Genomic DNA, 12069 nt, shown 5'->3' on the forward strand with positions numbered 1-12069 from the left:
GGGCATGACTTTCACTTTTTAAATATACTTGTGCATTTCTTAATTTTCCAAAGAGTATATACTACTTTTATAAAATGAAAATTTTAAGCCAAAAATAACTACAGAACATGAATTGTAGCCCATGTATGTTATACAACTTCCCGCTTTGTTGCTTCTGTTCCATTTAAGAAACAGAGGACTGGGAATTTGGAGACCCAGGCTTCTAGTCCAAACTTTCACTGTGTTCTATAACCTTGGGCAAGGTGGTTTGCCTCTGTGGGCCTCAGTTTCTTTCTCTCTAAGAGGGATACTAGAAATAACAGCAGCTACTATTTCAGTGGTTTCTATGTCCAAGCACTGTGCTAAATACCTTCCTCTCAACAGCTCCCTGAGTTGAGCATTACCCCGTTTTCCATATATGAAAAACAAAGCACAAGTGTTGGAATCAGAATTCGAACTCAGGTTTAGCTGATGCCGAAGCCGTATTCTTTCCACTACACACTCTCTTAGCCACCTCTTGCCTCGTGGCTCATGGTTTCCTGGTGCTAGAAGCTAGCACTTACACCCAGGACTTGACCAAAATCCTCCACCTGGAAACATCATTCTAAAGTAATCCCCGTCACCTTTATCATTGCTAACGTTTATTCTTATGTTGTATCAAACTCGAAAACAGGATGTTGCAACCTCAGTACTACTGATATTTTGGACTGAAAAATTCTTTGTTGTTAGGAGCTGTCCTGGGTGCTGTAGGATGTTGGCAACATCTCTGGCATCTACCCACTAGATGTCAGTGGTGCCCACCCTTCAACTGTGACACCAGAAATGCCTCCAGACACAGTGCCAGATGTCCCCTGGGGGGGAAATCGCCCTGGGGTTGAGAACCCTGCTCTAAAAGGAGGAAAAAGCCAAGTACCTGCATTAACCCTGATGGGGAACTATTGAAAGAAGACACTGAATCTAGGAAATATTTCTACCCACATGATTCTGTGACTTTACCAGCTCGCGTTACAATCTCACGCTCCAAGTGTCTCACGGGTGTGTGTCCTGTGCAGAACACTGTCCCACGTACCTATACATTAACTATGAAAGATGTGCAGGAAAGGGGAAGGAGAATAAATCTTGCTCTCAATAATGACTCCACTTCGCCATTATGAAATTCACCTTTGCCTGAGAGAAGAGCCACCAGGAGCCTGCTGAGTAAGAATGGGTATTCAACAGAGAACAGCACTACTTGAAGACAATGCGGATTTTATTCCAGCTAAATAAAGCAATGCACAAGGCACCTGGGTAATAAGCTTAACTCAAGGGGCAAAAGCCAAGAAACAAGGATTTTTTTGTGTTTGTTTTAATTATCAGTCACTGCAGATAGCTCTCTTCCACACCTCCTCTCAGAAAATGTGGGCTAACAAATCCCATGCAAAGGAACATAGGAAAGAGAAAAGGGGAAATGGAATTCATCCAGCATACTGTTGAAGGTGGTTTCTCCAAGTTCTCTTCTATAAACTGCTCCATCAACACGGTCCACTCCGGATTATTTTAATATCATGACCATCTTCCCTGCAAATTGAACAACCATAAAGACACACTTATTACCCACCATACTGAAACTGTCCCGCTCTTTGTACCCAAAAGACCCATGTCATTACACATTAGATTCCTTCTAAGGGGATGCTGACTTAATCATTTTTAGAGCTAAACCTGGTAAACAATGAATGTGAAAGCCTCAACTCTGCCATTTTTTCCCTATGAGTGACATGAAGGGAATCAGGTGTAACACATACTGCTTAGTATTCTCCTAGGCAGAATTATCAAGACCTATGTCCCAACTTGTAATGAAGGTTGTACAGGTTACCTGCACATGCCCTCTGAATTTAAAAGAATATTCGAGGGAACATTCGGTGGAACATACAACTCTTGATCTCAGAGTGGTGAGTTCAAACCCCACACTGGGTATGGAGCCTACTTAAAAAAATTTTTTTTAATAAAAAATATAGATAAATAAATAAATAAATAAAAGACTATTAGATATTTCACACAGTTTAACTATTAGACATACTCTTAATTTGGGGAAACTGCCCATCCATGGATAGTAACATAACCTGATTATCTGGTCTATAGTTGGTTAATCACAAACGCCATTCTCTAACTTTGACCTGGAAAATGCACTGAAGGAGTCTCGTCTTTCTAAATGTCAGTCTGAAAACAGATAATGTCACATTTGATTCTGACATCCAAGAAAAGAGTTGCTACTTCCTAAGTAATCAAAAATCAAGAAAAGGACTAAAGAAAACTTGACTAGTCTATACTGTAAAATTATGATTTTACCTGATTTTCAAACACAGAGTACACTCGTTGGGATAAGTGGACATGTCGCTTCCACACACGGGGCTAAAGTCTCTGGGACATCCTGGTAATTTATACTGATTGCAGTTTGGCTAGAAAAGAGAAAGGAGGACAGAAATTACAGAACTAAGACATTCTCATCACAAAATAGCTGAGGGGAAGACAAAGTCCCAAGTCTCCTAGATTTCCTAGAAACATCCTACAAAAATATTTGTTTTCCACACACAAAATGATTTTTCTAATGCAAAAACCAGATGCAACATTGAAGCAATGATTTAATACCTATTATGTAAGAAAAGGACCTCCCCAGTCTGGCTGATTTTTATTTATTCATTATTTTTTAATTTTATTTTATTTATTTGTTTAGAAAGGGAGGGGAGATAGGAGGGAGAGACGGAGAGAGAGACAGAGAAAATCTCAAGCAGACTCCACACCCAGAGCAGTGCCCGATGCAGGACTCGATCTCACGACCCTGAGATCATGACCTGAGCCAAAATCAAAAGTCAGACGCCCAACTGACTGAGCCACCCAAGTGCCCCAGTCTGGCTGATTTTTAAATGAAAGTCCAAGACAGGCCACCATACCCACTTTCCAATCCTCTAGCTTTGTAATTTGCACTCTACTACTATCTCCACATTAATGTTGTTACATTCCACCTTAATCCCTTGACATAATGTCAAGACAAACTCAGGAATCTAATCTTTTATTCTGGACCTTTAAGATAGTGGCATGTAACCAAGAGCACCCAAAGAAAGCAACAGGTTCATAACTGGACCTTCCTTAGGGGTTGTTATGGGTTGAATTGTACCCACTCAAAAAGTGATGTTAAAGTCATAACCACCAGTACCTCAGAAAGTGACCTTATTGGACATAGGGTCTTTATATAAGGAATTGAGTTAAAATGAGATTAGTAGAATGGACCCTAATCCAATATGACTGGTGTCCTTATAAAAAGGGAAAATTTGGACATAGAGTCACAAACAGAGAGAAGATCACGTGAAGGCACAGAGAATGCCATTTACAAGCCAAGGAACCCTTGGGACTACCAGAACCTAGGGGAAAGGCATGGAACAGATTCCCCTCCCCTCCACCCAGCCCTCAGGAGGAACCAATTCTACCACCACCTTGATGTAGGACCTCTACCCTCCAGAACTGGGGGACAATCAATTTCTGCTGTTTAAGCCCCCCAGTTTGTGGTGCTTTATGACAGCAGCCCCAAGAAACTGATGGGGGTCATGGCACTCAATCCTGTGATTAGATGGATTTGAGGCCAGACAGATAAAATATCTTGCTCATAGCTGCTCATCTCCAGCAGGGCCAGGACTAGACGTGATCACGGTGATCAGACTATGGTGTGCAGAGTCTCACTTTAACAAAGGTCAAACATATGGCCCGTTACCTTTCTGTTTTATATATTCACATGTATATATATATATTTGTTTTAGTAAATGGTGATCACTTTTCCTCACTTCAGAATAAAAGAGTCACCCTGTTTTAGCACTGAATAAATGCAATACATGTTTCTATTGATATTATCTGGATTTATAAAGACCTAAACAGTGCTGGCCAGGGGCCAACCTCTAAAGTACAAGAGGTTTTGTTTGACCCTTTCCATCCTCCGTTCAGCCCTCATTTCGGAGCCTGATGTGCTCCCCAGGGCTCAGCAAGATGATGCCTTGTAGGGCCGCTCTCACAGGCCACATTGCAGGATGGCAGCACCATGCACTCCTATTTTAAGTCTTTGTTACTTGCAGCCGAACCTAATCCTGATACAAGAGATAGGACCTTTCCTTTGAATGTTTCAACTGCAGCTGACCCTTGAACAACATGGGTTTAAATGTATTTTCTCTTCCTTATGATTTTCTTAATAACATTTTCTTTTCTCTAACTTATAAGAATACAGGTAAGATAAGGATGTAACACATACACAAAATGTGTATTAATCAACTCTTTTTTAAATTTTTTTGTAGAGAAGGAGAGAGAGGGAGGAGTGCAGGAGGGGCAGAGGGAGAGAGAGAATCTTAAGCAGACTCCACACCCAGGTCAGAGCCCAAGGCGGGACTTGATCTCGTGACCCTGAGGTCATGGCCTGAGCCGAAATCAAGAGTCAGATGATTAACCAACTGAGCCACCCAGGTGCCTCTAATCAACTCTTTATGTTATCAGTAAGGCTTCTGGTGAACAGTAGGCTATGAGCAGTTAAATTTTAGAGTCAAAAGTTACACTCAGATTTTTGACTATGGGAGGGGGGATCAGTACTCCCTAACCCCCACATTATTCAAGGGTCAACTGTAATTAAGAGTTCTTTGTGCTATCACTACAAAAATGATACCCATAATAAGTCCACACATAATAAGTCCGTGATTTCCTGTTTTGGTTTCTTTAAAACAGGATTTCTCGGGGCGCCTGGGTGGCTCAGTCGTTAAGCATCTGCCTTCAGCTTAGGTCATGATCCCAGGGTCCTGGGATTGAGCCCCACATCGGGCTCCCTGCTCCGTGGGGAAGCCTGCTTCTCCCTCTCCCTCTGCTTGTGTTCCCTCTCTCGCTGTGTCTCTCTCTGTCAAATAAATAAATAAAATCTTTAAAAAAAAAAAATAAGACAGGATTTCTCAACCATAATTCACATTCTGGACCAGATAATTCTTTGGGGTGGGAGGTTATCCTGTCTGTTGTAGGATATTCTCTATCCACTAGATGCCAGTGTCATCCCCCCATCATGAGAATCAAAAATAACAGTCTAAATGTCTGCTAGAGGGCAAAATTGCCCCCGGCTGAGAATCACTATTTTTTTTTTTAAAGATTTTATTTATTTATTTGTCAGAGAGAGAGAGATCACAAGCAGGGGGAGCAGCAGGCAGAGGGAGAGGGAGAAGAAGGCTCCCCGCCGAGCAAGGAGCCCGATGCGGGACTCGATCCCAGGACAATGGGATCATGACCTGAGCCGAAGGCAGATGCCCAACCGACTGAGCCACCCAGGCATCCCTGAGAATCACTATTTTAAAATACAGTGAAAATTTAAGGGACACCTGGCTGTCTCCGTCGGTAAAGCATGTGACTCTTGATCTTGGCGTTGTAGATTCGAGCCCCACGTTGGGTATAGAAATTATTTAAAAATAAAATCTTAAAAAAAGTACAGTGAGAATTTAAAACAACGTAATATACAATAGTTGTTTCACCTACACCTAATTCAACAGCAATTTTGTTTAGCAATTTGTCTTTTAGCAAGTCTTTCAAAAGCATTCAATTCAGTCCTCATATAAACTATGACTTTATTTCTTTACACTCATGTTTATGTTGTCCTTACATTTTTGGTTAAAATAAGGCTGGTAACTGCCGTAACAGGCTTGTGAACTCACACACTTAAGTATGGGTAGGAATACAACTACACCGATGGGAAAAAGCCTACTGGCATACAAGAGAGTAGGCTATCTGTAGCCAGTAAGTGATCATGATGCTGTGGGGATTGTTCAGAGAGAAAGGAGAGGGTCATTTGTGAGTTGCTTAAGTGGAAGGTGTTCAGTGAGTGTTTAGTGTTAACAACTAGCCCCGGTGGACCCAGAGAGGGCTACCTGTGCACGTCACCTCAGAAGCTTAAAAACACTGACTTAGTATCATTTGCAATGACAAGGATGGAGCTAGAGAGCTAAGCAAAAGGAGTCAGAGAAAGACAAATACCATATGATTTCACTCATATGTGGAAATTAAGAAACAAAACAAACAAGCAAAGGGAAAACAAAACTGAGAGGGAGGCAAACCAAGAAACAGACTCAACTATAGAGAACAATCTGATGGTTACCAGAGGGGATGTGTGTTGGGGGGGGAATGGGTGAAATAGGTGATGGGGATTAAGGAGAGCATTTGCTGTGATGAGCACCAGGTGATGTATGGAAGTGTTGAATCACTATACTGTACACCTGAGAGTAGTATTACACTGTATGTTAACTAACTGGAATTTAAATAAAAACTTTTTAAAAACTTAAAAAAAAACAAAACAAGAAAACACTGATTTGGGGCCTCATGCCAGACCTACTCAATTAGAATCTCCAGGGTTAGAATCCATGTGTCTAGAGGCCCCTGAATTCTGATTCAGCTAGGACTGGGTTTAGGAACTGCTGTTCCCAATCATCTTGACATCCAGTCCACTTAGACTATGTATGGAACCTAAGGAGAATACACTGAGACACACAATTTGGCACACAATTTCAGGGAACCCCAGCTCTAGACCTTTCTTGCCTCCCCATTTTTAACCAAAACATATCTTGCCTATGCCCACTCTCTGACTGACTAGATAAACAACTAATCAAAATCAATCTATTTAGCCTGCAGGTCTTAGGGTTTTTTATATTCAACAGAAGCTTTCAAATGCTTTCATCTCAAAGAATGACTAATATATGGATTTTGAGGAGGACTAACAGGCTGGTAAGGAAGTTTTGTTTGTTTTGTTGTTTAAGCAGAAGACCTTTGATGTCTCTCAGATCCCCAAGGGATCTACCCAGCTGGAAGACAATGTTGGTATTCCAGGCTGTTTCCAGTCTAATTCTCATGATTTCAAAGCTAGCTTTGGCTATCCACCATTTAACTTTATTAAATTCAGGTTACTCACTTCCTGGATTTACTCTGAGCTGAGACATGAGGCTTTATGAACAAATACTTTTCACTCTTATCAATGAGGTCAAATAATTTCATTAATAAATTATGCCCCCACATGGAAATCTTAGTTTTATAATAAAAATTTTATATATATATACGTTATATATGTTATATATATATTTATATATATATAAAATTCATAACAAGTCCACCATCTAGGGAGGCTCTAAATTACACCCCACAACATGCCAACTATAGAGGAGAGTTTACCCATGGTAGACTGCTCCTCAGAGCTTTAGAAGACACTCTCATTCTGGAAGAGGGCCACATCACATTTTTTTTTTTTAAGATTTTTATTTATTTATTTATTTGTCAGAGAGAGACAAGCAGGGGAAGCAGCAGGCAGAGGGAGAAGCAGGCTCCCCACTGAGCAACGACCCCAATATGGTACTTGATCCCAGGACGTCGGTATCATGGCCTGAGCCTAAGGCAGATGCTTAACCAACCGAGCCACCCAGGCATCCCAGTCACATCATATTTTTACTTATTCCTTAGAATCAATTTAATTTTTGTAGAAGGATGTGATATGCTTCTAAGTAATTCTCTGAGCTTTATACTCTGAATCTTTTCTTTTGAAAGGTTCTCAAATACTTTACCAGATATATCCCCTCATTTGTTTATTCAATAAATGAAAAAGATTTTAAGATAGATGTTAGAGAAGTACAAAGACAAACTGAGTCCTGCCTGTAAGAAGTTCAGTGTATAGGGTGCCTGGGTGGCTCAGTTGGTTAAGCGACTGCCTTTGGCTCAGGTCATGATCCTGGAGTTCCGGGATCGAGTCCCACGTCGGGCTCCCTGCTCAGCAGGGAGTCTGCTTCTCCCTCTGACCCTCCCCCCTCTCATGTGCCTTCTCTCTCTCAAATAAATAAAATCTTTAAAAAAAAAAAAAAGTTCAGTGTATAGTAAGAAAATAAAAAATACACATGGAAAAAAATAAAATAAAATAATTTTGAAAAAAGAAAAATACATGGTGGTAGATAGAATTTAGATTAGAGAGGTTTGAGAGAATGTCTACCTCAAGGAAATAAAGCAGACTAACCAAAGGCACAGTGGTGAGGGAAGTGTTTGACCTGAGAACAAAGCAGTTTAATTTAAAGGAGCTTCCAACACTCTTTCATAATAAAAACACTCAACGAACTAAGCAGAAAAGAGAACTTCCTCAACCTGATAAAGAACATCTATAAAACCCCCACAGCTAACATTATACTTAATGGTGAAAGACTGAATGCTTTTCCCCCAAATTAGGAATAAGACAAGGATGTCCATATTCATTTGTTTTATTCAAGATGGCATAGAATATTCTAGCAAAGACAATTAGGCAATAAAATAAATAAAAGGCATCAGATTGGAAAGGAAGAAATAAAACTATTTCTGGTTTATATAAAATTTCTCTTTATATAGACAGGTCTGAGGAATACAAAAGGAACTATTACAACTAAAAAACAAATCCAACAAGACTGCAGGATACAAGATCAATATACAAAAATCAATTGTATTTCTATACACTTGCAGGGAAACATCTGAAAATGAAATTAAGAAAAAGATCCATTTATAACAGCATTAAAAAGAATAAAATATTTAGGAATATATTTAACAAAAGAAGTGTAAGAATTAAACACCGGGCGCCTGGGTGGCTCAGTTGGTTAAGCGACTGCCTTCGGTTCAGGTCATGATCCTGGAGTCCCTGGATCGAGTCCCGCATCAGGCTCCCTGTTCAGCAGGGAGTCTGCTTCTCCTCTGACCCTCCCGACCCTCCCCCCTCTCATGTGCTCTCTCTCTCTCAGTCTCTCTCTCTCAAATAAATAAATAAAATCTTAAAAAAAAAAAAAAAGAATTAAACACCAACAACTACAAAACATTGTTGAAAGAAATTAAAGACCTAAATAAGTGAAAAGGCATCCCATATTCATGGATCAAAAGATTTAACTTTCTTAAGATAGCAATACTCCCTAAATGGTTCTACAGGTTCAATGCAATCCCTATCAAAAATCCCAACTGCCCTTTTTGCAGCAGAAATTGGCAAACTGATCTTTAAATTCATATGGAAAGGCAAGTGACCCTGAAAAGCCAAGACACTCTTGAAGAAAAAGTTGGAGGATTCACACTTTCCCATTTTGAAACTTACTACAAAGCTACAGTAATTAAAACAGTGTGGCACTAACATCTGAAACTAATATAACACTGTATGTTAACTACTCTGGAATTAAAATAAAAACAAAACAAAATAGGGGCGCCTGGGCGGCTCAGTCAGTTAAGCATCCAACTCTTGGTTTCGGCTTACGTCATGATCTCAGAGTTGTGAGATGGAGCCCCACATTGGGCTTCCCACTCAACAGGGAGTCTGCTTTCCCTCTCTCTCTCTCTCGGTCTGCCCCTCCCTGCACCATGCCCTCTCTCTCTCTCTCTAAAATGAATAAATAGGCATGCCTGGGTGGCTCAGTCGGTTAAGTGGTTAAGTGGTTAAGCATCTGCCTTCAGTTCAGGTCATGATCCCAGGGTCCTGGGATTGAGTCCCGCATCCAGCTCCTTGCTCAGCAGGGAGCCTGCTTCTCCCTCTGCCTGCCGCTTCCCCTGCTTGCACGCTTGCTCTCTTTCTTTCCTTCTCTCTCTCTCTGACAAATAAGTAAATAATATCTTTAAAATGAATAAATCTTAAAAAATAATAAAATAATAAAACAAAAAACAATGTGGCAATAGCATAAGGATAGAAGAGCACAAGCTATGGGAAAGCAGTGGAAAGTACAGGCAGAAAGATAGGCTGCAGTAAGGACACTCTGTGAACATTATTATCTAGATAATGTTCATAAAATGTCTAGTACAAGATATAACCATTAGACCAAGGACCTTTTGAATCATCAAAGAAACTATTAAAGGAAACAAAGTGCTGAGGCCTTCAAGGACTGAGCTATTTTCAACCAAAATTTACAATTTTGATCTGCATCAAAAGGTCTGCCTTAGAATCTGATTTCTGAAGAGACAGTCAACAGTTTCAAAAGTGGCAGGTCAAAAAAAACCAAAAAAACAGGTGGCAGGCCAGACTTGAAAACCAGCCCCAACCCAAACCATCTGGACTTCACTATATTAGTGGAAACAATACAGGTGGTTTCCTACTTACTGTTCTGTATTCTGAATGTTGGTCAAACTCAGAGCTCAAAGAGTCCAAAGAGACTGCAAGAAGAAAACAGACATTAAAGTATATGATTAAGGTCAATTCTTATTCATAAGGAGCTTTTAGAATCCAGCCTGTGATTTATCCCGGCCACACCCTCTCCCGTTCTCTTAGATGCCTAGCTTCTTTGATCAGCCCCCATTGCCCAGCCCCACGCCCCCAAAGAAGGGTATTGTTTTCTGGCACCTCTCCTGGCAGACACACAGAAGGAACACTTGGTCCAGGGTCTGTAATTGACCACCCTAACAGGCTTGCTTGAGAAAGAACTTCGGAGCTATGGAATAAAAGAGAAGGAACTCTTAATAATTCACGATATTCTTCTCTGTGGCTCAGGGTAACAAACGCAAAACTTAACGTTAGGTGCTACCGTTTTAACTCCATTTTCGAGTGGGCGTCAAATCTGGCTGGACTAAAGCCCCTTTCTCATAAGCCTCAGCGTGCCTGGCGCGCTTGGCATTCCCAAGCCCTATTCCTGTTCATCTCCCGCAGAGGTTCGGTAGGGCCACTGTGTCCATAAAAAAACAACTTCTGATCTTGGGTTCCAGATAATCTGCTTCAAGGGAGAAAGAGCAGACAGCAGGGTGTCGCTACGAAGGAGCCGGGAGCCAAGGCCAAGCAAGAACGAAAGAGTATCACTGCCTCCACCGCCACCCCCCAGCCCTGCACGCCCCGCACGTTCGCGCTCCCTAGACGACCGCAGGCGGCGGGAACCGCCAGTAACGTGTGCGCCGAGGGCCGCCAGGGGGCCGGGATCCGGGGGTGGGTAGCCAGGGGGCCAGACCCACCCTCTGATACTCCTCCGCGCCACCCCCCACCCCGTCCTGGCCGACCAGGCCCGGTGAGCGGTGAGCGTTACCTGCCAAGTCCCCGGCCAGGAGCAACAGCACCAAACGCACGGCCAAGAGCGCCATGCTCCCTCTGTGGCCAGCCGTCCGATCACCGCCCGCTCCCGCGATGCGCGACAAGCACCGCGCGACCAGGTCGGAGGGGCGACAGGCTGGCTGGGGGGAAGGGGGGCGGGGGGCGGGGCTACGGGGGGAGGGGCCGTTGTTACCCCCTACCTCCCATCCCGCCGAGGATGGGAGTGAGCAATTAAGGGCAAGATCTCTCCCTGCCGCAAACAAGAACCTCGTGAGAGCCCTGGGGAGCAACTCTGGGGGCTCTGCCAGCCAACCCCTACTTCTTCAGCATCTACTCTGGCCGAGGCAGTGTTTTGGCGCTCGACTAAACAAAGGAGGTCCCCGCTCTCGGGAAGTTTTCTGGTGTAGGTGTTGGGGATGGGGTGACGCAGGAAACACCAGGTGAATGCACGCAATAATTTCTCAAATTAGGTGCTAGAGAGTGTTGGGAGAAGGGGAAGACTTTCAGAGGCGGCATTTGAACTAAAAACCGAAGGGTGAGAGAAAGGAAGGCCGGTGAAGAGGAAAGGCTCAAGGAAAACCCAGTACAGAGATCCCGAAGCAGGAACCAGCTCAGGGTTTCAGCTGGAGCCGCTGGTGAGGGACAGGGAAGGGGGAGGGAGGTGGAAGCCAAGGCCAGTAGCCCGTGTGATGGTGTAGGCCATGATAAGGAATTTGGACTTGTTCTGGTTGCAGAAGAAAACATCAGCATATCAAAGGTATTTGCGAATCATGGAACCAACGCCCAGTGAGACAGTATAGCAGAGGTCCAGATCAGAGCCCTGGGACACTCCTGGATGCGGAGGAGTGACCCATGTGGAGAAGAAGGCTGTGAAGGAGGAAGAAAACCAGGCTAGAGTCGGGTTAGGGAACACTGGGGAGGTAATGTGAGGATATCACTAGCTGCCGTGAGGCTGAGAATTTGGCAGACTGAGCATGGTCATGGGCTTTAGCAAGATGTAGTCACTAATGGCCCTAAGAAGGACTAGTTCAGAGAAGTGATGGGGTCCAGGGCCCAAATGGCAAGGG

The 12069-nt window shown here is 42.9% G+C and overlaps 1 protein-coding gene across 1 annotated transcript; it reads right to left on the reverse strand.

Moving 5' to 3' along the window:
• Positions 1–1210: 1210 nt before the first annotated feature.
• Positions 1211–11142, reverse strand: SPINK2 (serine peptidase inhibitor Kazal type 2). The gene is made up of 4 exons (XM_032397950.1): positions 10998–11142; positions 10088–10140; positions 2305–2414; positions 1211–1536 (listed from the first exon to the last, which is right to left on the reverse strand). Exons 1-4 carry the CDS (start codon positions 11050–11052, stop codon positions 1491–1493), a joined length of 264 nt encoding a protein of 87 aa, XP_032253841.1. The 5' UTR covers positions 11053–11142; the 3' UTR covers positions 1211–1490.
• Positions 11143–12069: the final 927 nt, after the last annotated feature.

Source organism: Phoca vitulina, unplaced genomic scaffold, assembly GCF_004348235.1.
Source record: "Phoca vitulina isolate PV1807 unplaced genomic scaffold, GSC_HSeal_1.0 scaffold3, whole genome shotgun sequence".
Lineage (NCBI taxonomy): Eukaryota > Metazoa > Chordata > Mammalia > Carnivora > Phocidae > Phoca > Phoca vitulina.